At 44.6% G+C, this 24,630-nt stretch overlaps 1 protein-coding gene across 1 annotated transcript; it reads left to right on the top strand.

Moving 5' to 3' along the window:
- Window positions 1-16,833: 16,833 nt before the first annotated feature.
- Window positions 16,834-20,460, top strand: LOC136629068 (zinc finger protein 268-like). The gene is made up of 2 exons (XM_066605191.1): window positions 16,834-18,463; window positions 18,544-20,460. Exons 1-2 carry the CDS (start codon window positions 16,954-16,956, stop codon window positions 18,792-18,794), a joined length of 1,761 nt encoding a protein of 586 aa, XP_066461288.1. The 5' UTR covers window positions 16,834-16,953; the 3' UTR covers window positions 18,795-20,460.
- The last annotated feature ends 4,170 nt before the right edge of the window (window positions 20,461-24,630 follow it).

Here is a 24,630-nt window from a genome sequence, read left to right as displayed (position 1 = left end):
ATATCTCCTAGTCAAGACAATTTACCTCGGTGACCCGTGAGGGATGGAGAAGGACAGGAACAAAATGGCGGAGAGTATATTAAATCTCACCCTAGAGATACTCTTCCGGCTTACTGGAGAGGTGAGAGATTCTGATGATGTCACATTACATCATTCTTATCTATGGTAATAACAGATGATGTCACTGGAGAGGGGAGAGATTCTAATGATGTCACATTACATCATTCTTATCTATGGTGATAACAGATGATGTCACTGGAGAGGGGAGAGATTCTGATGATGTCACATTACATCATTCTTATCTATGGTGATAACAGATGATGTCACTGGAGAGCAGAGAGATTCTGATGATGTCACATTACACCATTCTTATCTAAGGTAATAACAGATGATGTCACTGGAGAGGGAGAGATTCTGATGATGTCACATTACATCATTCTTATCTATGATAATAACAGATGATGTCATTGGAGAGGGGAGAGAGTCTGGAAATCACTGTAGTGATATTTATTATAGCGAATCTATCATTAATATTTTATCATATAAACTAATCCTAACCACAGGTTGGTAATATGACTAACATTATATTCATCCCACTCTTTTTCAGACAGCGTAGCACTCAACCCGAAATTACCATCTTCTCACCACTCACACTGTACACAAATTACCCACAAGCAGTCCAATGAGCAATCCGCTACTTTGGACAGATCTGGTCTTGCCCCCATTCATTGCACTGAAATCCCACCCTTTGCATGATTATTGATGTCTCCAGCTTGGTTAGGGGGCATCGTGCATTCCATAAGCAGTATGTGCCTTACTCTCCAGACCAGGAGTGTGTGCATGATGTTAATTATCATGGAAGGGGCAGAGCTAAGCCAGTCCTGGGAGGAAAAATGTACGCAGCACATGCCGATGGAAAACAGAATTCTGGGGAAATGTTACTCTGTGAGGAAAACGAGTGATAAATACACTTATATCCCAATGGATGGCTTGGATTAGTATATACAGTAAAATATTGGTGAGAGGTTCTCTTTAATGTCTCCCCATATACAGGATTACACAGTAGTGAAGAAGACTTCTAGTGATGGCTGTCGGGCCCCTGTGTGTGATGGATGGAGAAGACCCCTGAGCCCAATCGCGGGGCGCCAACCTCAACCCCTGATACATGAGGACATCAATGTACAGAAGATTCTAGAACTCATCAACAAGATGATTGAGCTGCTGACTGGAGAGGTGACGCTGCAGGGAATGCTGGGACATTATACAGTAACAGCACTGGAGGCTTCTGGGTGATGACTGTATATTGTGTTGTCAGGTTCCTATAAGGTGTCAGGATGTCGCTGTCTATTTCTCCATGGAGGAGTGGGAGTATTTAGAAGGACACAAGGATCTGTACAAGGAGGCCATGATGGAGACCCGCCAGCCGCTCCCATTACCAGGTAATAGACAGGACTAAATCCACGGGGACTGTATTATCTGTATATAAAGAATGACTTCAGTGTCTGTCTGTGTTTCGTGCAGTTTCATCCAGTAAGAGAAGAACCCCAGAGAGATGTCCCCATCCTCTTCTTCCACAGGACCATCAGGTAGATGGAGATGTCCCTCTGATCTGTAGAAGGCTGTGAAGCTCTTGTCTTCAGTCTTATTAGATGTATTCTCCTTGTGTGATAAGGCCGGTGGAGATGGCAGGATTACCGCTGACCAGAGACATTACATCTTGTCTGGATCTTCTCCCAGTGTTCTGGCGGTGGAGACTGCTGGTGGGATTAAGGTGCCAACAGGTTGGATTTATATCTATCTGCTCCTTTATTTCCCCGAGACAAGCAGCGGATGTGTCTGGTGGACGCTGATCTCCTCCACCGAGACAACATGCAGCGTGTCTAGCCATGTCTGATATACATGTGTATGAGGATCCTGATGGATCATTGAGCCACCATGTAATATCTATGTCTGGCTTCTAGACCTGCAGCTATGTGGCTCAGATAACTACTCCTGTCAGGTCATTATGTCATAAACCTTCCACACGACTTCTCCAACCCTCTGCTGACTTCTACAATATTTGTCCCACAGCTTTTGTATCAGGATGAAGATCTGAGCAATATTAATACTACAGAGACAAATGTGAGGGGCGATCAGCGGTGTAAAGAGGAGATTCCTACAGGTAACCACCCAGGTGAGTAGTAACCACTAAATACAGCTGAGAAGAGTCACAGATTCTCCTCGGTCACCGGCTACAGATAGTTATGTAGGTTTATAAGCTCTGATCTGTCAGATTTTCCGCTGTATATTCCCCCATTCAGCCGGAGTACAAACTAAATATCAGTGAAAATATAAAACTTTTATAGGTGATAAGACATGATAATACATCGATACAGTTAAAAAAATACATAATATGAAGGCATAAACACAGATAGAAGAATTCAGAATGTGGAGACCTGCACTCATTGTCAAAAGCACTCTGGCCACCAGAAGAAGTTGTCATTTTGCTTAACTCAGCATGCAGTTCCATCTCAGGCAAATATACAAATGATTAGAGCTGTACTGTGATTAAAAGAACAGTCTTGTCACCAGAGGCCCCAAAAGTGGTTCCCCCCTTGTCCTATAAAAGGCTCTCAGAGGCTCCTTGTGTGTAGTGACCTCTTCTTCCGCTTGTGTAGAGCTTGTTGACCACTAGACACCTCTACAACACTGAGAAGAGATTTCACCCCATTACCAGAGTCTGAAAGGGGAGTATTATTGGGATGTGAGAAGCTGCATGGGCGTATCAACGAATTTTCCCACCCCATTTCCAGGAGGTGTTGGGACCAGTTGGTGCATGAGGGCACACACAAAAGGCAACCAGGCTCAGGATGCGCTCGAGAGACCACCAGTAGAAAGTATTATGCGATCGTCTGACAAGCACAAGCAGCTTCAACTGTTTTGTTGTCCATAAACCAGAGACAGTTGGCACCATCTTTACACCCCTGTGTCGGTTAAAATCATTTGCAGGTGCTTGGCTCAAGGACATTTGGTCTCACAGAGCCCATTATATAGAATGCCTTTAACACCCACAATCCCCTCTGTTTGCAGTGATGATGTGAATAATGAAACTGGACTGCTACGGAGTGGAACCTAGTTGTCTTTAGTAATTAATCCAGATTTAGTTTGGGGATTAACAATAGTCATGTTTGTGTTTGGAGACCTTGGATGAGCGCCTCAATCCTGTCCCACTGCTGGTGTGATGCTCTATGGGCAATTGTATATGATAGTTGACGGATAAACAACTTCAAAGGGGATTTATGAAACACTCTATGCACCCTCCAAGAACCCGGTAAATCCAATTCATAAACTAGAGGATTAATGACTCGCATTATGGCAAAGGGACCAATAGCACGCGGTGCAAGCTTTGCCGAGGGGAGCTTCAATTTTAAATTCTTCGTGGACAGATAAACCTTCTGACTGACCTCAAATGGCTCTGACACAGTGGACCTTTTACAACTATGTAGTTGCATAGGACCACTTGCTTCCTCCAGATTCTTGTGCATACCAATCTCCCACAACTCACTAGTAACAACATCAACAGCCGGACAAGCTGCAGGTACTGGAATGGAAGTCAGGAACCGGGGATGCCGACCGAACACACAGACGCAAGTATTGTACTAGATCTTGATTTTTACGTTCCATTTGCCCATTTGTCTGCGGGTGAAATGCTGATGAGAAAGACAGAGATGTTCCCACGTTTTTACAGAAGGCCCTCCAAAATTGGGCCACGAATTGCACCCCCCGATCCAAAACTATATTGACCGGTATTCTGTGTAATCTTATAATCTCTCTAATGAAAATCTTCACTAATTCAGCGGCAGACGGTAATTTGTCCAAAGCAACAAAATGGGCCATTTTTGAGAACCTGTCAACAACTACCAAAATGGTGGAACAACCTTGTGACAGAGGCAGGTCAGTGACAAAATCCATGGACACATGTGACCATGGCCTACCAGGTACTGACAACAGCATTAGCGATCCCTCAGGGCTCTAATGGTGACTCTTACCACGTGCACAAGCTGAACACTAATTTACGAATTCCCGGACCTCCCGTGCCACGCAGGGCCACCAGTAGATTCGGGAACATAGCTCAAGAGTCCCCTGGACCCCTGGATGTCCTGCAAAAACGGAGAAATTAGACTCTTCCAGAACCAGTAACCGCAGGGACATTGGTACAAATAACTTCCCTGTTGGAAACCCCTCCATAGCTTCTTGTTGAAATTCCTGAAGCTGAGCCGGAAGGCTCTGTGTCAGGGCTGCCACCACAACACCGGGTGGGAAGATGCCTTCCAGAGAAGGGTCCTTAACCTCTGGAGTCCTGAAACTGCGGGAGAGGGTGTCAGCTTTCACATTTTTATCTCCTGGCAGGTACGTGATTGTAAAATTGAATCTCGAGAAGAAAAGCACTCACCTGGCTTGCCGCGCATTGAGATGCTTAGCATTCTCAAGATACACTAAGTTCTTGTGATCGGTGAAGACTGTCACCTGGTGTCAAGCCCCCTCCAGAAGATGAAGCCATTCCTCAAATGCCCATTTTATTGCCAACAGTTCCCTGTTCCCAACATCGTAGTTGCGCTCGGTGCTACTGAATTTATGGGAAAAGAAGGCACACGAACTATACCCTGAACAGCCCACCAATACCTGGGAGAGGACTACACCCACCCCAACCTCAGAAGTGTCTACCTCCATGAAAAAGGGCCTTCCACAGGCGCAGTGGAAAAAGCCCTGTTAAGTTGCTCAAATGCCTCTGAAGCTTCCGGAGACCACAATGTCACGTCCGCTCCTTTGTAAAATGAGATCAGTCAGCGGTTGTGCAATCACTGAAAAATTTCTGATAAATTTTCTGTAAAAGTTGGCAAACCCAAGAAAGCGCTGAAGAGCCTTCAATGAGCACTTCTCCAATTTAACATACAATTGGTACTCCCATAAAAAAAACAGATAATTGTGGAAGACCGTGTTCATAAACCCATGAAAAACCGCAGTGGCGTTGCATAACCCGAAGGGCATAATCAGACACTCGAAGTGCCCCAACGGGGTGTTGAACGCGGTCTTCCACTCGTCGCCAGACTTAATACGTATAAGATTATAAGCCCCCCGAAGGTCAAGCTCAGAGAACCAGCTTGATTCAACAGATCAGGGATCAGAGGAAGCGATCGAGCACTGACTCTTTATGGTGATCTTGTTTAAAGCCCGATAGTCAACACAAGGCCGCAAAGACCCATCTTTCTTTTCAACAAAAAATAGGCCTGCTCCAGCTGGTGACTTTGATGGTCAGATATGTTCCTTGGCTAAAGCCTCTGAATTATAGGATTTAAGAGCCTTGTGCTCCCGAACCGACAGATTAAATATGGCCCCCTTAGGGATGGGACTATCCTGGACAAGATAAATCCTACAATCCCATTCGCGGTGTGGGGGTAATACCTCAGAAAGCTTCTTAGAGAACACATCTTGAAAATCCCGTAAATAGGCCAGAATACTAATAGCATCGGCGCAGCACAATGTAACAGGCACTAGATGATCCTGACAGAACCCTCCCCACCGAACGAACTCCAGAGAAAAGTTTATATACTTGCTGCGGTGGCTGCTTCCCACATGAATGTCTGCTCCTGCACAATCCTTTAACTTCAGCCAGCTTTTTCTTTTAAAGTGGGATATGTAATGGCAAAGTTTATTTAATAAAGAAAAGCATATCGTTTTTAGAGAACTACCAGCTCCGTTTTCCTTTTGGAGATACTTTATGGAACTCCAGAGTAGTCCAATCGAAGTGAGGATTGTGCGTCCTTAGCCACGGCAATCCCAGAACGATATCCACGGACATCTTCTCCATAACCAGAAATGAAATAACCTCCGAATGTAATGTGCCCACCATGAACCGATGTTCTGGGGTTCTCCAATGCAATACCCCAGAGGACAGAGGCGTTGCATCGATACTGGTAAAGTGGATCGGCAAACCTATTGCGGTAAAACTTGATAACAGTGGTCTTACGAACTGCAAATGCATAAGGTTTGCGGCCGACCCAGAATCAATAAATGCCTGTTCCACCCTGCGAAAAGCCTTGTAAGACACACTACAAGGCACCAATAATTTAGGGAGTACCTGACCTCCTAGATGACCCTCCCATCAGTCACCTAGGAGCTGAATTTTTCCTGGCAGGACGCAATGTGATGACTAACCTTGCTGAAGTAGAAACAGAGTTGATTTGAAGCCCGGAACTGCCTCCGCTCTCCAGGACTCAACCGCTCCACTTCCATACCATCAGCCACAGGGATTGACAATGGGGTAAAGGCTGTAGAAGTCACCAGAGAGTTAGCACCACGTTCTTGATGGTACCCTAGCTTAGCTTCCCTTCTAGACCTGAGTCTACGATCAGCTCTCACTGCTAATTCCATAGCCTGATTCAAAGTAGAGGGTGACGGATGGGACAGCAATAGATCTTTTACTGCGTCAGACAGGCCTACAAAAAATTAATCTTTGAGCCCACAGTCATTCCATGCAGATTCACCTAAATACTGCCTGAAACTAGAGCAATAGTCTTCTGCCGACTGGCCCCCCTGGCGTAGAGCCAACAACTTACTGACTGCGTAACCTGCATGATCGGGTTCAGCAAAAATATTCCCGAGCTCAATAAAAAAAGAGTCTACCGAATGCAGACAAGCGGCATCAGCCGGTAAAAAAGAGGTCCTTCTCTGAGCAAAGACATAATAATCCCCACCCGTTGGGGCTCGGACCCAGAAGAACGAGGCCGCAAGCGAAAAACAACTTACAAGCCTCCGGGAAGACAAATAATTTTTTCCGGTCCCCCAAGAACACCTCTGGTAATAAGCATTTCGGTTCAGGTACTGGATCAGCGAGCACAACCAACTGCTGCTCATAATGGCTGAGATGCCCTGGTCCTGAACCATCCCAGCCAGGTCATGAATCTGACCGGTAATCATATTGTAGGACTCCATACACACTGTGAATCCCAACACAAGAAACCGCAGGAAAAAATTTTTGGTGCCAGCTATTATGTTACAAAACTAGTCGGGTGCACAGGTACGCACAGCATGGGACTCCCTGACCCTTACCCACGCCAATCTCCCTTCCTGGAGGTAGCCCCAAAGGTGGACAGGTCCAGGCCGCCAACACTGACCCTACGCTGCCTAGTGGCAGGACAGGAAAGAACCTCCGTACCTATGCAGATGACAACTTACTAGTAATGACAGGCTAGGGAGATGGAATAAACCAACATGACAGGAAAACCACAGAACACCGGCAGAGCTGGATCTAGTCAAGGTAACCTCCACTGGAGCAGGACCGAAGTCAAGCACACAGGGAACGGAACCAATAACTGGCAACTGCTATCAGGAGCTGCCAGACTATATTCAGGAGCTCCCAGCCAGCCACTATAAATCACAGAGATAGAGCGCACGCACCACATGCTGCGCCCGCACACCGGAGCACGGAGCCGTAGCTTGCCGACTCGAACGTGGCCGCAACAACATCCCAGAACGCTGCGGCGAGCCGCACCACCCGGGGTCCCTGACCGGCCTCATGGTAACACTACGTAGATAATCTTGTAGATAAGTTTTTAATGGTGAGTTTATGTTACTGCAGGCTTTGGTAACAGCTTAGGTTTTTTTCATCAGAGTTTTAATAGGATATGTCTGAAGAAACAAAGTGCACATACTAAGCTGATGCAAACACATTGCTTTTAAACCAGGAATTGGAACCAAGATAGGAAAACATCCTTCAAAACTGTCTCTGTTCAACCCTCTGAATGCCACTCAACTAGACCGTGGAAGTGCTGCCGCAGTCCGTTCTGATATTGTAATCACTTACTTATATCAACGTTACCATCATACAGAGAAAGCTTCATTCCATCCGACAACTTCTAGGGGAGGAATTGGTCTTTGACAATGAGTGTGGATACAGGAGATGAAAAATGAAAAGTAAAAAAAGGATTAAGTATTTCCCAACATTCTGTCTGTCTTCCTGTAAAGACTTAGAGAAAATATTCAGATCTGCTGATAGGATGGATCCCAAGGAGTCTAAGTGTGGGAATATTTCCTTGGTTGAACATTTCTGTTGCTGCCACCTCCATCCTCAGAGACCCCTTATACAGTAGGATGTATGGCCTCAATGGATACTGTTCTTGTGGCCCGAGCTAAAACAAACATTACTCCTGTCAAAAAGAATCGGTTACACAGTAAAATTATTCAATTTCTCTAATTATGTGTTGGACCAACATGAGATTATCATTGTGTAAAAGAGATGCTAAGAAAAGACTAGCATATTTTACGTAATGATTAGAGATGAGCGAGCATACTCGCTAAGGCAAACTACTCGAGCGAGTAGTGCCTTATGCGAGTACCTGCCCGCTCGTCTCAAAAGATTCGGGTGCCGGCGGGGGAAAGAGGTGAGTTGCGGGAGTGAGCATGGGGGAGCGGGAGGGAGAGAGTGAGAGAGAGATTCCCCCCCGCTCCTCCCCGCTCTCCCCTGCCGGCACCCAAATCTTTTGAGACGAGCGGGCAGGTACTTGCATAGGGAACTACTCACTCGAGTAGTTTGCCTTAGCGAGTATGCTCGCTCATCTCTAGTAATGATCCCTTCTATAGTGACTAAGCCTGTTTGCACCTCAATGACCAACTAATTTTTAGTTTTCTTCATCGTCACATTTCAAGAGCCATAATATTTTAATTTTTCTGTCGACATATTCGTATGAGGCTTCTTTTTTGCTGGAAAAGTTATATTATTTGATGGGGAATATAAAACTTTTACTCATTTTTTTAGGGGATTAGAGGGAAAAAAATTCTATTTTGTGTTTTGGCTTTCATTTTTTTGGCGTTCAGTATGCAAAACAAATATTGTAATAATCTTCTCTGGGTCGGCATGATTCCGGTGATACCAAGTTTATAGTGTCTTTATGTTTTGCTATTTTTGTACACAAAAAAACATTTTGACTTGCTTTTGTGTCGTCGGATTCTAAGAACTGGACTATTTTTATTTTTCCCTCAATAAGGCCCTATTGATACTTTTGTGCGATGAACTACAGCCTTCATTTATCCAATTTTTTGGGAAGATACCTAGATTGTTTGTACTCGCTGCAAAATCTCGTTCTCATTTCTTTCATTCGGGATCAGAGCTTGACAGTGGGTATATAGCAACTGCTGATTGGAGGCAGACATTAAAGGGGTTGTCCCGCGAAAGTAAGTGGGGTTATACACTTCTGTATGGCCATATTAATGCACTTTGTAATGTACATTGTGCATTAATTATGAGCCATACAGAAGTTATTCACTTACCTGTTCCGTTGCTAGCGTCCTCGTCTCCATGGTGCCGTCTAATTTCAGCGTCTAATTGCCCGATTAGACGCGCTTGCGCAGTCCGGTCTTCTTTCTTCTGAATGGGGCCGCTCTTGCCGGAGAGCAGCTCCTCGTAGCTCCGCCCCGTCACGTGTGCCGATTCCAGCCAATCAGGAGGCTGGAATCGGCAATGGACCGCACAGAAGACCTGCGGTCCACCTAGGGTGAAGATCCCGGTGGCCATCTTAGCAAGGTAAGTACGAAGTCGCAGCAGCGCCGGGATTCGGGTAAGTACCGGACGGTTTTGTTTTTTTACCCCTGCATCGGGTTTGTCTCGCGCCGAACGGGGGGGCTATTGAAAAAAAAAAACCCGTTTCGGCGCGGGACAACCCCTTTAAGTAGAACAAAAGAGTTGTCTCCTCCTCCTCGCTATATACCCTCTGCAGGCATTCAGCTAATTAGTTCTGTACGCAACCAGTATGAGTGCGGCACTGGGGCTTGTTACGATATGGCAGTGCCTAAAATACCTTAAGAAGGTACCAGTGCGACAACAAAAGAACTACTCCAACCAGGGAAAATAAAACAAAGCACAACAAAAACTAAAAAGGACCCTTATCAGGTGGCTGCTGTGACACCTTATGAACAAAACAAGAAAGAGATTTTACGGTGAGTACAAAAAATCTAGGTTTCTCATTCGTGTCATTGATGGGATACAGCTTGAACATGGGACAGCCCAGAGCAGTCCCGGGGGGTGGGAAAAACTGCTTAAGACTTTTGACTATGCTCTCTGGCCATCTGCAAAATTGCTCAACCTAGGAGGATGGCGGCAGATGCGAAGGTCTGCATCTGGTAAAATTTAGAAAAAGTGTGCAGCAACGACCAAGTCGTAGCCTTAAAAAAAGAAAAAATAAATTCTCAGCGCCTCAAAGAATATAAGGAAATAACAAATATAAAAATTGGTGAGTCACAACTCACCTGGTGCACAGTGCGCTCCTAATTAAAGGAGCCACCGGCACCCGATATCCACGTACGCCTTCAGAAAGATCCTGGTCTTCAATCCTGTGACTGCAGGAGAGCGTCCCGGGGTGTAAAGCCTTCAGGCTTCCAATATCCAAAGCGGTGAAAAGAAAAAAGACCCCCGCGCTCCGAGATCAGGAACTCCGTGGCATAAATTAAATGACTTTTATTGCGACGCGTTTCAACGGTACACAGCCGTCTTTCTCAAGCATTACCTATGCTTGAGAAAGACGGCTGTGTACCGTTGAAACGCGTCGCAATAAAAGTCATTTAATTTATGCCACGGAGTTCCTGATCTCGGAGCGCGGGGGTCTTTTTTCTTTTCACCGCTCAAGTCGTAGCCTTACAGAAGATGTCAACAGAGGCCTCGTTCCACATTGTCCACGAGGCCCACAACGCCCAAGTGGAGTAAGCCGTGATGTGAAAAGGCAGAGTCTCACCCTTGGCCAGATATGCCTCAACCACCGCAGAACATATCCACTGAGATATGGCCCCCTTGGATGTGGTGAGTCCACCTCTCGGTCCATCCGGTACCAAATACAAAGACCCAGAGCAGGGCAGCTGTCTCTGATAATTAAATCCGGAGCGCCCACATGAAATTTAATTTATGCAGGACCTGTTCTTCTGGCTGATCCTGCCCCGGGAAAAAGCGATGGCAAAACCATTCTTCTCATCGAGGTGAAAAACAGAGGCCACCTTCGGTAAAAAGGACGAGTTGGGTGCAACACTACCTTTTTCTGGAGAAAAATCCATGAATGGTGGTTCCACAGAGAGCGCTGCGAGTTCAGAAATCCCATGTAATAAGGTGACCACCACCAACAAGGCCACCTTGCAGGTCAACAAACTCATAGATATTGACTCTAGATGCTCCAACAAATGTGACTGAAAAGAATCCAAAAAAAGATTAAGGTCCTATGGCATAATGGGAGACCGAAAAGGAGGGACAGCATGCGCCACTCCCTGCAAAAAAATACGTACATCCGCTTCGGCAGCCAACGGACGCTGAAAAATAACTTATAGGGTGGACACCTATCCTTTTAATGAGCTAAGACTCAAGCTCAGGTCCAGGCCATCCTGTAAAAAAGACAGGAGATGAGACAATGAAAAATCAAAGGAATGCAAGCTACGGCCTTCGCACCAACAAAAATAATTCCTCAAGATGCAATAGTAGACCCAGATGAGGACTTCCTAGCCTTTATCATTGTGCATATTACCGACTCGGTAAATCCACGCACCTTCAGACCCACAGTTTCAACCGCCATGCCATCAAATAAAGACAAGATATATTGGGATGGTAAAGAGGACCCTGCAAGGGAAAGTTGACTCATAGGCGGAAGACACAGGGGCATGTCGTCTAACAGCTCATCGAGCTCTGAGTACCATGCATGCCGGGGCCAATCTGGAGCCACCATGACAACTGGGTGACCCTTCAGTTTGATCTTTTTCAACAGTCGTGGAATCAGAGTGAAGGGCGGGAAGACGTAAGGAAACCGAAAGTCACTCCACAAAATCATGAGGACATCAACTGCTGGAAACCAGGGTATCTCGGGATTCAGTCACAAAGACCAGAAACTTGCGATTGAACCCAGACGCCATTAGATCGATGTTCGGGCTGCCCCACCTCTGACATATTCTCTGGAAAACTTCTGCGGGTAGTTCCCATTCTCCTGGGTCAGCCAACTGCCAACTGAGGGAGTCGGCCACTCAGTTGTTGACCCCGGGAATGTGAATCGCTGAGAGCCAAACAGGTAAGCCTGAGCCCGAAGGGGATGGTCCAGCTGGGTCTGGAGGAAACTCAACCACCACCGGAGAGAGTTTTGCACCTGAATGGGAACTCGAACCCCCTAATAAGAGCACATACTGAATGGGGGGAATTGGGCTAAGCAGCAGCACATGTGAAAAAGACGGGCATACTAATAGATCATCGACTGAACATAAGTTAACAATGTGATGCAGCAACCAAAAAAGCAAACACATTCTGGGATGCATTAAGAGAAAAATGGACTCTAGATCATGTGAGGTAATTATCCCCCTCTACTCTTCCTTAGTCAGACCTCATCGGTAATACTGTGTCCAGTTCTGGGCACCCCGTTTTTAAAAAAGACATAGACAAACTGGAGCAAGTTCAGGGAAGAGTTACCAAGATGGTGAGCGGTCTGCAAATCAAGTCCTATGAGGAACGCTTAAAGGATATGGGAATGTTTAGCTTGCAAAAAAGAAGGCCAAAAGGAGATTTAATAGTGGTCTACAAATATCTGAAGGGCTGTAACATTGCAGAGGGATCAGCCCTATTCTCGTTTGCACAAGGAAAGACTAGAAGCAATGGGATGAAACCGAAAGGGAGGAGACACAAATTAGAGATTAGAAAAAACTTTCTGACGGTGAGGGTGATCAATGAGTGGAACAGGTTACCACGGGAGGTGGTGAGTTCTTCAATGGAAGTGTTCAAACAAAGTGTAAGGATTGTGGAACCACTGTGTCAATCTACCAGGTAGGCGAAGACCCGATGCAGCACAGCTGACAGCCAACCCCAGCGTAGGAGGTAAGATATCAGATGAACAGCCCCCTATAAAGATGGAAACTAGAGAAGGTATCTTGCCCTCAACTGATAACCAGGAGAGAGAGACTCCTGCCGACAAGCGGAGTACTCGTCCTGATAAGGACGACCCCACGGTCTTCCTCTAGGCGCTGACTTACCCCGGCGGGCCAAAACACCTATAAGACAAAGATAGAACAACACAGTGGAGTTAGGAAACAAAGTAGGAACAAGTGGACAAGGATAAACAGAGAAGAGGACAATGGAAACAACAGACTACAGAGTACACAAACGAAAAGCACAGAGCACAAGCAGAACGCAAGGTCACAAGTTAACTGCCGAAGCAGCGGCTGGACATGAAGTAAAGGGAACGAACTCTTATCAACATCTAGCAGCAAGGTCTGGAAGTCCCAGGGCAGCTATATAGGGTGGAGATTGGAAAAGGTGCATCAGCTGAACAAGAGGCCTGAAGCTATTAACCCTAGGAGTGCTTGAAGAGAGTGAATATAAGCTCAGGGAACAGATAGAATGGGTCAACGCCCGTATTTGCAAAACATAGAAGCAGAAGACTGTGTTTGAACAGTGCACCTAACACAAAGGCTGGACAAATATCTGTCTGGGATGATATGGTGAATCATGCACCCCCGGCCCCATTGAAAGCAATGGTATAACATTGTGGTCCTTTGCCACAGCTGTCACAATTCTGACAGCTGTGGCAGGGGATTCCTTCATCCCCATGGGAATAGCAGAAACAAAGAAAGCATGTGTCAGCGCCTCATCTAGGGAGAAATCATCTCCGCAATAATAAATCCTTCCAGTGATAACTCATCTGGTGCTCAGCCGAAAATCCCTCAAGGGGATGTCTGCTGGCACCTAGTGTCCACGTTAGCCTCTGATCCTTCTTGGTCCCCGTCTAATGAGCAGCAACCGGGAAAAAGGAAGCTCACTGGATAACCAGGGCTTTAAAAGAATGTCGTCACAGAAATGAGGAAAAAATTCTTCCCCGCACTCAAAGGGTTAAATGCAGATACAGACCATGGGTCCGTAATTAGACAAAACTTGTTTATTGCTACATGTTTCGGTGTTCTCGATACGCCTTCTTCAAGCATAAGAAGGGGATTGAAGCGGTTGTAAAAATCCTCAAAGACGATCCACTTATGCCTGAGAATCAGGTGATATTTATTCAAGAATCTATAGTAGAGATGAGCGAACGTACTCGGTAAGGCCGATTTCGCAATCAAGCACCGCGATTTTCGAGTACTTCACTACTCGGGTGAAAAGTACTCGGGGGCGCTGTGGGTGAGCGGGGGGTTGCAGAGGGGAGTGGGGGGGAGAGGGAGAGAGAGGGCTCCCCCCTGTTCCGCGCTGCTACCCCCCGCTCTACCATGCCACGCCCCGCCCCACAGCGCCCCCGAGTACTTTTCACCCGAGTAGTGAAGTACTCTAAAATCGCGGTGCTCGATTGCGAAATCGGCCTTACCGAGTACGTTCGCTCATCTCTAATCTATAGCCTTCGCTCTAAAAAACAATTACTTCACCTATAATAACACATTTTATAAACAGCAAAGAGGGACGGCGATGGGAGCGAAATCCGCTCCCACGTATGCAAATATTTATTTGTGTGTGTTTGAAGAGCAATTCTTTCTTGACAGGAGAATTACATTTCATAAGGGATTCATTGATGATGTTATCATCATATGGGAAGGAGGACGAGATTAATTGGTGCAATTTGTTAGGGATTAAACATTAATAATTACAGCCTTAAGTTCACTGATAACATAGATTCTGACAGAGTAGTGTTTTTAGATTTAGAACTCAGCCATAATTCCCATAAAATTATCACCAGAACCAATTTCAAAGTAGTCGATAGTAACAGCTACGTTGACTTCTATAGCTGCCATGCACATCATTGGAAGACTAATAATCCCTATGGACAGTTTAAAAGGATAGGTAGGAATTGTACGAGGGACGAAGATTGTAGAGATGAAGCCCCAATTCTCAGGAAGCGATTTTTGGAATCTATTGTGAAGAATCCAAAACTAGTTTTTAGGAGGAATAGAAGTATTCAGAACATCCTGGCTCCATCTAGACCAGAATTTAAAAAGAACACCATAGATAATAGTAATAGTTTGGAGTTGCGCAATGTAAAAAGAAGAATTGTGGGCACATATTACAGGGTAGGAAAGAAACAGATATGGGAGAGGGATGCAAATCGATAGAGATTCCAATTAGACATAGATTAAGCTGTGACACAAAATTCATTATATATTTATTAGAATGCCCCTGCGGATTAAAGTATGTCGGGAGAAGTAAAAATACATTAAGGGGTCGCATCTTCAGTCATAAATGCAACATTAGAAGGGGTTTCAAAAAACATAGCGTATCCCGACACTTTTCAGAATTTCAAGATCATTGTACCAAGCATCTTAGGGTAACCCCATTAGAACACATTTTTTCCCACTCCATTAGCCAATTGAGAAAAAAGGAGATGTTCTGGAACTATCGTTTAAATACACTTACACCATTTGGTCTAAATGATATTCCGTCACGGCCGTGGACAGGGGGCCTAAAGCAGCGAAAATTCTGACCTGTGCCAAAATTCACCTCACAGTGCTCTCAGCATTCCACAGTAGACAACTGGATATCTGACATTGTCAGCAGAGAATCAGTTGACCTGGGAGAATGGGAACTACATCCAAAGTCTTTCGAGCAATCGTCGAAAGTGGGGACAAATGGATGTCAGCCTGATGATGTTTAGAATTAATCGCACATTGGCAATCTTGGTGACCAGGTCTCAGGGTCCGCAAGCTTGAGCAGTGCATGCACTCATAATCACATGGACAGACTCCACTTTCCTTACATCTTTTTCCCCTTCTCACAACTTCTCAAGAGGATAATGATGGAAGGTCTCCTGGTGATTCTCATCACCAAGATTGGCCCCACTGGGCATGCTATGCACATGTTGTTAACCTGCTCATCGACTCTCCATGGTGCCTTCCTCATCGAGAAAATCCACTCTTAAAGGAACCCCTTTTCTGCCCAAATTTGACTATGCCTTGTTCCTCGGAGTAACAGTTGAAGTCATGGTCTGGAACACAACTTCTATCCTATGCATTTTTCTTTCTATATCCTACTGTCCTTCCCATGAAAGGGCTTTGGAGATGGGCTTGGACCTTAGTTCCCTGAAAGGCCAAGTACAGACACTATCCATTGTTTTACAGCACCCACTGGTCTTCTAGTTAGCCATGCCTACTTTTCTACAAGGAGTCACTCACGTCACCCCTCCATACTATCTGCCTGTCCCACCTTGAGACCTTAATCTAGTGCTAGATGCGCTACAATACCATCCTTTCAATCCTTTAAATGAAGTTACAGTTTGTCTTTTGACCTGGAAGGTGTTCTTCTTGGTAGTGGTCACCTCCATCTACCGGGTTTACCAGCTTGCAGTCTTGTTGGCCAAACCTCTGTTCAGCTCCTTTCATTAGGAAAAGGTGGTACTGTGACCTGTCCCCTCCTTCTTATCTAATTTGGTGTCTGCTTTCCACCTTAATGAGGACATTGTCCTGTTTCTTTTTGTCCCACCAAAGTTCTCCATGAGATTGTGCACTTCACAATCTGGATCTAGTGCAAACTTTGTTAACCTGTCTTTCTCAGATTGCGATATAAAAGTTATTTAAGAATTTGAATTCAGCGATGAAAAACTACTATAAAAGATACTTTTGGTATTAATGTAATTAAATTAAATTAAATTAAACTTACACAATACATGTATCCCATTCCCCTGTCACTGTGGGGGCTGCTTTCTCCCCAGTGATGTCACTCAGAATGAAGCTTCAGTGGGAGTGACGGAAATACCCAAGCATGACATACTGAAATATACACATACATATCAGCTTATAAATGGTTACAAAAGGTACCCTTTTTAAGGTTTATACTGTTCAAAAATATTAAAATCAGCTTTATTCTTTCCAGATGACAATATTGGGAGCTCAGAGAGATGTCTGAGATTTGCAGATTGTGAAGCAGAAGATTGTATCACACAAGATGCCATTATCCGAGATATTCCCTCAGCACTTGAGAACAAAGATCCTCTTATGCTGCAGGTTCCATCTTCTAATTCATCACAGACTGATAAGCTGGAGAAAAGAAGGGGAAAACATCATAGAGCTCACACAGGAGAGAAGTCATATTCATGTTTGGAATGTGGGAAATGTTTTTTAAATAAATCTGATCTAGCTAAACATGGGGGAGTTCACACAGGGGAGAAGCCATTTTCATGTTCTGAGTGTCAAAAATGTTTTAGTCGAAAATCACTTCTTGTTGTACATCAGCGTCGTCACACAGGGACGGAGCCATATTCGTGTTCAGAATGTGGAAAAAGTTTTAAAGCGAAATCACATCTTGTCCAACATCAGAGAATTCACACAGGAGAGAAGTCATTTTCATGTTCAGAATGTGGAAAAAGTTTTAAAGCGAAATCAGATCTTCTTATTCACCAGAGAGTTCACACAGGGGAGAGGCCATTTTCATGTTCAGAGTGTGGAAAATGTTTTACTCAAAAATCACATCTTATTGCACATCAACATTGTCACACAGGGACGGAGCCATATTCATGTTCAGAATGTGGGGAACGTTTTTGTATTAAATCACATTTTCTTGTACATCAGAGAAGTCACAGAGGGGAGAAGCCATTTCCATGTTCAGAGTGTGGAAAATCTTTTACTCGAAAATCACATCTTAATGTACATCAACGTCGTCACACAGGGACAGAGCCATATTCCTGTTCAGAATGTGGGGAACGTTTTTGTGTGAAATCACATCTTATTGTACATCAGAGAAGTCACACAGGGGAGAAACCATTTTCATGTTCAGAATGTGGAAAATGTTTTACTGTGAAATCACATCTTGTTGTACATCAGAGAATTCACACAGGAGAGAAGCCATATTCATGTTCGGAATGTGGGAAACGTTTTAAAGTGAAATCAGATCTTCTTATTCACCAGAGAATTCACACAGGAGAGAAGCCATTTTCATGTTCAGAGTGTGGAAAATGTTTTTCTCGAAAATCACATCTTATTGCACATCAACATTGTCACACAGGGATGGAGCCATATTCATGTTCAGAATGTGGGGAACGTTTTTGTATTAAATCACATTTTGTTGTACATCAGAGAAGTCACAGAGGAGAGAGGCCCTTTTCATGTTCAGAATGTGGCAAATGTTTTACTATGAAATCACGTCTTGTTGCACATCAGAGAATTCACACAGGAGAGAAGCCATTTTCATGTTCGGACTGTGGGAAATGTTTTACTGTAAAATCACGTCTTGTCATACATCAGAGAATTCACACAGGAGAGAAGCCATTTTCATGTTCAGAATGTGGGAACAGTTTTAAAGCGAAATCAGATCTACTTTCTCACCAGAGAATTCACACAGGGAAGAAGCCATTTTCATGTTCGGACTGTGGGAAATGTTTTACTGTAAAATCACGTCTTGTCATACATCAGAGAATTCACACAGGAGAGAAGCCATTTTCATGTTCAGAATGTGGGAACAGTTTTAAAGCAAAATCAGATCTTCTTGCACATCAGAAAATTCACATAGGTTGAAGCCATTTTCATGTTCAGATTATGGGAAATGTTTTACTGTGAAACCATATCTTGTCATACGGAGACTTCACACAGAGGAGACGTCATTTTCATGTTCAGAATGTGGGAAATGTTTTACTTTGAAATCAAATCTTGTCTCACATCAGAGAATTCACACTGGGAAGAAGACATTTTCATGTTTAGAATATGTGAAATGCTTTATAATAAAATCAAATCTAGCTAGTCATCAGAGAATTCACACAGGGAAGGAGCTATTTACATGTTCAGAATGTGGGAAATATTTTACTCAGAAAACTCATCTTGGTAAACATCAGAGAATTCACTAGAATTTTGATATAGTTCAAGTACTTTAAAAGAATATAGGTGACAGTATCCCTTATCCCCAGGAGAGGGGATAATTATCTGATTGGTGGGGTTCCAGCCATTGAGATCCCCTTGATCGATCCAGAAAACAGGGGGTCCCGTTTGCCCCACTTGCATTCTCTCCTGCATCACTGCTACAACAAGAGTGAAGTCACTTTGAATGGAGTGCTAGCTGCACATGCGCAAAATAACTAAGTGCTTTAGCTTAGAGATGGCACTCTGGTAGCAGCAGTGATGCAGAAGTGACCGGAAAGTGTTCTTGGGAGTGGCGGGATTTCAGTGTTCGGAATCTTATCAATCTATCCTTTTCACCCATTCAGTGGATAGATGAAAACAGAAAAAAACATCCCCTTATTGAAATATCTCATTACCAAAATGTACTTTAGTACACAGAATGTGAGAAATGTTCTTCTAACAAATCATATCTTGTTAGACATCACACAGGGGAGTTTACACACTAACGAGAACGAGTTGTGCCGAGGTTCTTGGGTGCAACTAGCATCGGACAACACACAGACATCATGACCGTGTGCTATTCGATTTATGGGACACGTTTACATGTGCTATCCTCATACAAGAATCGGACATGAATAAGGTTTGCAGAACTTTTTTAAACTTGAACTATCGGCCCAAGTGAAAAATCACTGATATGAATGAAGCCTTTAAAATGAATGTTTTTTTTTCTCTTATATAGCATCAGACTGAGCAGTTGTCTAACCACATTAGATCTTAAGTTCCAAACAACTGATTCAGGAGTAGACATGAAAATAAGGACCTCACTGGCAGCTATTCTCTCCTTGGTAGGGGACTTTGGTGGAGACGGTATGGTTGGGGCCCCATAGTTCATTTTAAAGTCTTTTTTTGCACTAACGTAAACATTTTTTTTAACTCAGCAGAATCTTTTGGTTATGTTTCTTTAAATATTAAAATGATACTGAAGATAAAATGGACGACAAGATGGTGGAATTATATCATTTCTTTCACACTATATTCCAACAATGCGTGCAAAATATTTCATCTTTACACATATAACTGTTTCAAGAAACTTGTTGCTTATCATTAATAAAAGTTTGCATTTAAAAACTTGTACGCTTGTATCCAAGTTGCACGCCTAATTTCAGGTGGCCAGGATGGCTGCCGCCAATCTTAGACTACCTAATAACCCATAGTGCTTTGGTAATGTTAGACTACCAATGTACTATAACTGTGCTGTGATTGGCCAGTACGGAGATAAGAGTGGAACCAATACAATGGAGGCTGTTAAAATAGTGTGTTTTTAGACATTTATTATATTTCTAATGCTATCAATACTTGTATTCTGTAACTGTGTGTCATTCTGATCAATACACTATTCTGAAAACATTGTATTTTAAGACTACTAGTGTAGAATTATAAGTGGCTTTGGGGAACTATAACTTCTGGAGTCCCCAGAAGTTGCCAATGAGCACCTGCTTAACACTTTGTTGGAATCTATTTTTTTTCCAAACATCTTTTTTTTATTTTGAGCTTTTTTTCCCATGACAATTCAAAAAAAATAAATAAAAAATTTCAGAAATAAAGTACTTCTTGGAACAATACAATGATATTTTTCAAAAACTTTGCATTTACAGATATGACTTACATTGTCATCTTGGAAAATAAAATATTAAACATATTGATCTCTTGTACTATTTCCTTAGTATGGTTTACTCATCACTTTCAATCCTCCCATTATCATTGTATTAATCCATATATTTCAAATTAGGCAAAAATAAAGAAAGGGAGAAAGAAAAAAACACAATGACTTTGTGTTACTTTCAAGGTTTCCGCCTTCCTCTCCTCCTCCCGTCCCAGTCCAGACCCTATCTTATGTCTCTTATTCTATTCTGGTCTGCTCTGTTAAAATCTATTTTTAAATAAAAACAGACAATTGGTGAAAATCCCAAGCATAGATAGTAATACACCTGACAAACTCTGGGTGTGGGATTATCTCCCGGAATATGTGACAAAGCTAATTATATAATGGCATAGAGCAGTGATGGCAAACCTTTTAGAGACCAAGTGCCCAAACTGCAACCCAAAACCCACTTATTTATCGCAAAGTGCCAACATGTCAGGGGGTGGGGCTTATCACGACGTATGATTTTTACCTCTGCAATTCTTAAAAGGACAAGGCTGTTTCAAAATAGACGAGGTGCAGACTTTGACTGCTTTTGGATGCAGAAATGCTGTGAAATTTGCCACGGAAATTTCCGCTGAGGACATTCTGCAGCATTTCCACCTTTTGTAAACATATTGCAGCAGTTATAGTGCTGCCTCTTCCCCAGTGTCACAACCTGGCACAGAGGTGCAATCCCCCTCCCAGGATGCAGGCACAAGCGCCTCCTGGCCTGCACCCACACCCTCACCTCCACGGTGCTCCACTGCCTCCACCAATGTGTCCCAGCACAGTGTTTAGCTGTCGCTAACCCAATCATTGGAACGAAAGCGGAAATACGCAGCCACCCACCTGTATGCACAATCTTTAAACATGCATATCGCAAAACTACTCAACCTGGAGATGCTGCCATACAGGCTAGTAGAAACGGAGGCTTTCCACAACATGATGGTGGTGGTGGTCCCTTGGTACTCGGACCCCAGTTCCCACTATTTTCCCATTGCGCCGTCGCCGCCGTTCACCAGCACGTCTCACGCAACATACCCCATGCCCTCACAAACGCGGTTACTGGGAAGGTCCACTTAACCACGAACACGTGGACAAGTGCTGGTGGGCAGGGACACTACATCTCCCTGAAGGCACATTGGGTGAACTTGGTGGAGGCTGGGACCGAGTCTGACCCTGGGTCCGCTCACATACTACCCACACCGAAGATCGCGGGTCCTACCTCGGTAAAGGTTTCTCCGGCATATTATGCCACCTCCTCCTCCCCCTCTCCACCTCTCAATTGTCACGTGTGAGCATGTCGCCGGCAGTCGGTAGCTCGAGGTGCTGCAGCACTGCGGTTTGGAAGCGTCTGCAGACCGTGCTGAAACTACTCAGTTTGGGAGAGAAGAGGCACACCGCCCAATGTGCGCACATTTCAGGAAGTCCACCAAAGATGCTGCCACCCTCAGGACACTGCAACAGCACTTCCAGCTGCCAGTGCACCAACTGCTGTGCGACTGCCTAAACACTGGAATTCTACGTTGTACATGTTGGCCAGGCTGTACGAGCAGCGTAGAGCCTTTGTACAATACCCGCTGCAACATGGCCGGCAGAGTGGTAGTCAGCCTCTGCAGTTCTTCACAGAGGAGTGAGCATGGATGGCAGACATCTGTCAGGTCCTAGGAAACTTTGAGGAGTCTACACAAATGGTGAGCGGCGATGCGGCCATTATCAGCGTAACCATCCCGCTGCTTTTCCTTCTGAGAAGTTCGCTGCTAAGCATAAAGGTCGATGCCTTGCGATTAGAACAGGAGATGGGGGATGACAGTAAGTCACTTGATAGCCAGGGTTCACCTATACTCTTGCTACAGAAAGGTTTGAGGGGTTCACCTATACTCTTGCTACAGAAAGGTTTCAGGGGTTCGCCTATCCTCTTGCTACAGCGCATATTGGAGGAGAAGGGGGAGGGGGAGGAGAAGGGGGAAGAGACTGCTGCCCACACTGCAGAGGGTACCCATGCTACTTCCCTCACATCTGTTCAGCGTGTACGGCCTGAAGAGGAGGAAGAGGAGTATCATAAAAGTCATCCTCCTAGTTAGGACAGTGATGTGTTGCATACTGGGACTGTGGCACACATGGCTGACTTCATGTTAAGCTGCCTTTCCCGTGACCCTCGCGTTAGACGCATTCTGGCCAACCAGGATTACTGGGTGTTCACCCTTCTCGACCCACGGTATAAGGAGAACCTGTCCGCTCTCATTCCCGAAGAGGAAAGAAGTATGAAAGTGATGCAATACCACAAGGCCCTGGTGAAAAAGCAAATGCTAAGATTCCCATCTGACAACGCTAGTGGTAGAGGATGTACTTCAATGGGCCAAGTAGCAGGTGGGGTGTGGGGATCAGGCAGCATGTCCAACGCAGGTAGGGGAACACTCTCCAAGGCCTTTGCCAGTTTTATGGCTCCCAAGTCTAAGCAGAGTCAGAAGTAACAGTGTAAAAAGATAGTCAGGGAGTATATTGCCGACCGTACCAATGTCCTCCGTGATCACTCTGCTCCATACAACTATTGGGTGTCAAAGCTGGACATATGGCATGAACTTGCGCTATACGCTTAGAGGTGCTGGCCTACCCTGCCACCGGTGTCTTATCAGAGAGGGTTGTTTAGTGCTGCTGGGGGGATCATTACGGATAAGCATACCCACCTATCAAGTGACAGCGCCAACAGGCTTACACTCATTAAGATGAACAAATGCTGGATTTCCCCAGACTTCTCTTCTCCACCGGTGGAAAGCAGCAGAACATAAAGATTCTTTCAGCTGGAACAGGTGAACCACGTATCCTCTATCACCCCCCAAAAGGGGAGAAGTTGCTTGGTCTATCCCTTTCTGATCTTCCTCCTCCTAAACCAGCATGTCATCATGCTGAACAGCCAATTTTTCAGAGGACCAAAAGACTCTGTTAAAACTAATTTTTTCGGAGGGCTACCTCCAGGGTCTGTTAGCAAATTAAGCAACTACGAGCTCTATCTTTAAAAAATGTTTGTGGGTTTCACCTGCACCGTGGGTAAACCAATTTTTCAGGGGTACACCTGTACTCTTGGTGCACACATTTTTCCGCACTTCGCCTATACTCAGAGCAAACCAATTTTTCCAGGCTTCGTCCAAACTCATAGCAAACAAATTTTTCAGGCCTTCGCCTATACTAACAGCAAAACAATTTTTCTGAGCTTCGCCTATACTCTTAGTAAATACATTTTTCAGGGGTTCGCCTATACTCTCAGTACACCAATTTTTCCGGGAGTCGGCTATACTCTGTACAGAAAAGTATGAGGGGTTCAGCCATACTCTTGCTACAGAAAGGTTTCAGGGGTTCGCCTATACTCTTGCTACAGAAATCTTTCAGGGGTTTGCCTATACTCTTGGTACCCAATTGTTTCTTGGGGTCGCCTATACTCTTGCTGCAGAAATGTTTGAGGGGCTCACCTATACACTTGCTACAGAAAAGTTTCAGTGGTTCGCCTATACTCTTGCTACAGAAAGGTTTCAAGGGTTCACCTATAATCTTGCGCCAAAAAAGTTTGGGGGGTCCGCCTATACTCTTGCTACAGAGATGTTTCAGGGGTTCGCCTATACTCTTGGTGCCCAAATGTTTCTTGGGATCGCCTATACTCTTGCTACAGAAATGTTTGAGGGGTTCACCTATACTCTTGCTACAGAAAGGTTTGAGGGTTTCACCTATACTCTTGCTACAGAAAGGTTTGAGGGGTTCACCTATACTCTTGCTACAGTAAGGTTTCAGGGGTTCGCCTATCCTCTTGCTACAGAAATGTTTGAGGGGTTTGCCTATACTCTCGGTACCAAAATGTTTCTTGGGGTTGCCTATACTCTTGCTACAGAAAGGTTTGAGGGGTTCACCTATACTTTTGCTCAGAAAGGTTTGAGCGGTTGGCCTATCTTCCTGCTACAGAAAGGTTTCAGGGGTTTGCCTATCCTTTTGCTACAGAAAGGTTTGAGAGGTTCGCCTATACTCTTGCTACAAAAAATGTTTGAGGGGTTCACCTATACTCTTGCTACAAAAATGTTTGAGGGGTTTGCCTATACTCTTGCTACAGAAAGGCTTCAGGGGTTAGCCTATACTCTTGGTACAGAAATGTTTGAGGGGTTTGCCTATACTCT

This window comes from Eleutherodactylus coqui, chromosome 5 (genome assembly GCF_035609145.1).
Source record: "Eleutherodactylus coqui strain aEleCoq1 chromosome 5, aEleCoq1.hap1, whole genome shotgun sequence".
NCBI classification, from domain to species: domain Eukaryota; kingdom Metazoa; phylum Chordata; class Amphibia; order Anura; family Eleutherodactylidae; genus Eleutherodactylus; species Eleutherodactylus coqui.
This window is presented reverse-complemented; position numbering and strand designations above follow the sequence as displayed.

Excerpts from the sequence above, each read along its gene's own strand:
- LOC136629068 (XM_066605191.1), top strand. The coding sequence starts at position 16,954 with ATGCTGCAGGTTCCATCTTCTAATTCATCACAGACTGATAAGCTGGAG. Across the intron at positions 18,464-18,543 it reads ACATCAGAAAATTCACATAG|AGGAGACGTCATTTTCATGT; the intron begins GTTGAAGCCATT and ends GACTTCACACAG.